This window comes from Enhydra lutris, unplaced genomic scaffold (genome assembly GCF_002288905.1).
Source record: "Enhydra lutris kenyoni isolate GAN:26980312 unplaced genomic scaffold, ASM228890v2 scaffoldscaffold5, whole genome shotgun sequence".
Lineage (NCBI taxonomy): Eukaryota > Metazoa > Chordata > Mammalia > Carnivora > Mustelidae > Enhydra > Enhydra lutris.
Genome location: NW_019154089.1, coordinates 13190997 through 13192480, shown reverse-complemented (window position 1 = coordinate 13192480; position 1484 = coordinate 13190997). Strand labels below are relative to the sequence as shown.

Below are 1484 nucleotides of genomic sequence, written 5' to 3'. Positions count from 1 at the left end.
CATGGGAAGGAGCGGGCGCCGCTGCTGCTGTCCCCCGCCGGCGCGCGCACGACTTGAGCCCCGCCGCGGGCAGCCCCCGGCCGCAGGTCCCCGAGTGACGCTGGCGGCGCCTGGGAGCGTGGCGCGGGCCCGGGGCCACGCAGAGGAGCCCAGTGTCCAGTGAAGCAGCCGAGGACCCGCCGCCCAGCCGCCGCCATGGTTATGTCCCAGGGCACTTACACGTTCCTCACGTGCTTCGCCGGTTTCTGGCTCATCTGGGGTCTCATCGTCCTACTCTGCTGCTTCTGCAGCTTTCTGCGTCGCCGCCTCAAACGGCGACAGGAGGAGCGACTACGTGAGCAGAACCTGCGCGCCCTCGAGCTGGAACCCCTGGAGCTCGAGGGCAGCCTGGCTGGAAGCCCCCCAGGCTTGGCGCCGCCGCCGCCACCGCAGCGCGGCCGCCTCGAGGCGCCGGCGCACGCTCATCAGCACGTGCACGTCCACCCTCTGCTGCACCACGGGCCGGCGCAGCCACACGCACACCCGCACGCACACCACCACGCGCTTCCGCACCCGCCGCCGGCGCACCTAGCGGTGCCGCCAAGGCCTTGGAGCTACCCACGCCAAGGTAAGTCCAGACCTCCGCCGGGGGGGTGGGGTTGCAACGCGGGCCACTAAGGGTGGGCGGGGTCGCTGCTGACCAGTGAGGCTTCCACTGGACAGCCTCTGGGTATCTTGGAGGAAGCGGGCTGGGCCTGGGGTTGGCAGCTGGCCAAGGCCTCCGTAGGGGGACCGGGGGCCTCACCCTTCGGACCACTTCCTGCTCTGCAGCGGAATCGGACATGTCCAAGCCACCGTGCTATGAAGAGGCGGTGCTGATGGCCGAGCCGCCGCCGCCCTACAGTGAGGTGCTCACGGACACGCGCGGCCTCTATCGCAAGATCGTCACACCCTTTTTGAGCCGCCGAGATAGCTCGGAGAAACAGGAGCAGCCGCCGCCCAGCTACAAGCCGCTCTTCCTGGACCGGGGTTACACGTCGGCACTGCACCTGCCCAGCGCTCCACGGCCCGCGCCACCCTGCCCTGCGCTCTGTCTGCAAGCGGACCGTGGCCGCCGGGTCTTCCCCAGCTGGACCGACTCCGAGCTCAGCAGCCGCGAGCCGCTGGAGCATGGAGCTTGGCGTCTGCCGGTCTCCATCCCCTTGTTCGGGAGGACTACAGCCGTATAGAGGGGCGCCCGGCGTTCTGGGCCCCACCCGCACGGACTTGTGGCCTGACTGCGGGGCTTTTTAAATGCTTCCCTTGGACTGCGGGGGGGGGGGGGGAGGGATTTCTTACCCCGTTTGTTACATTTTGAGGAAAATAAAGGTGTGTGATCTGGTTTGGTACAAGCGGAGGGGACACCCACTGCTTGAGCCCAAGGTTCTGGTAGCCAGGCGTGCCTGGGCCTTGGTGGGTCAGAACCTGAGGGCAACTTTTGGCTACAAACTGGCCTGAGGGTGCTA

The 1484-nt window shown here is 67.9% G+C and overlaps 1 protein-coding gene across 1 annotated transcript; it reads left to right on the top strand.

The window, feature by feature from the left end:
- Positions 1 to 187: 187 nt before the first annotated feature.
- On the top strand, positions 188 to 1286 carry LOC111140816 (proline rich 7, synaptic). Its single transcript, XM_022493007.1, has 2 exons — positions 188 to 607; positions 811 to 1286. Exons 1-2 carry the CDS (start codon positions 196 to 198, stop codon positions 1206 to 1208), a joined length of 810 nt encoding a protein of 269 aa, XP_022348715.1. The 5' UTR covers positions 188 to 195; the 3' UTR covers positions 1209 to 1286.
- Positions 1287 to 1484: the final 198 nt, after the last annotated feature.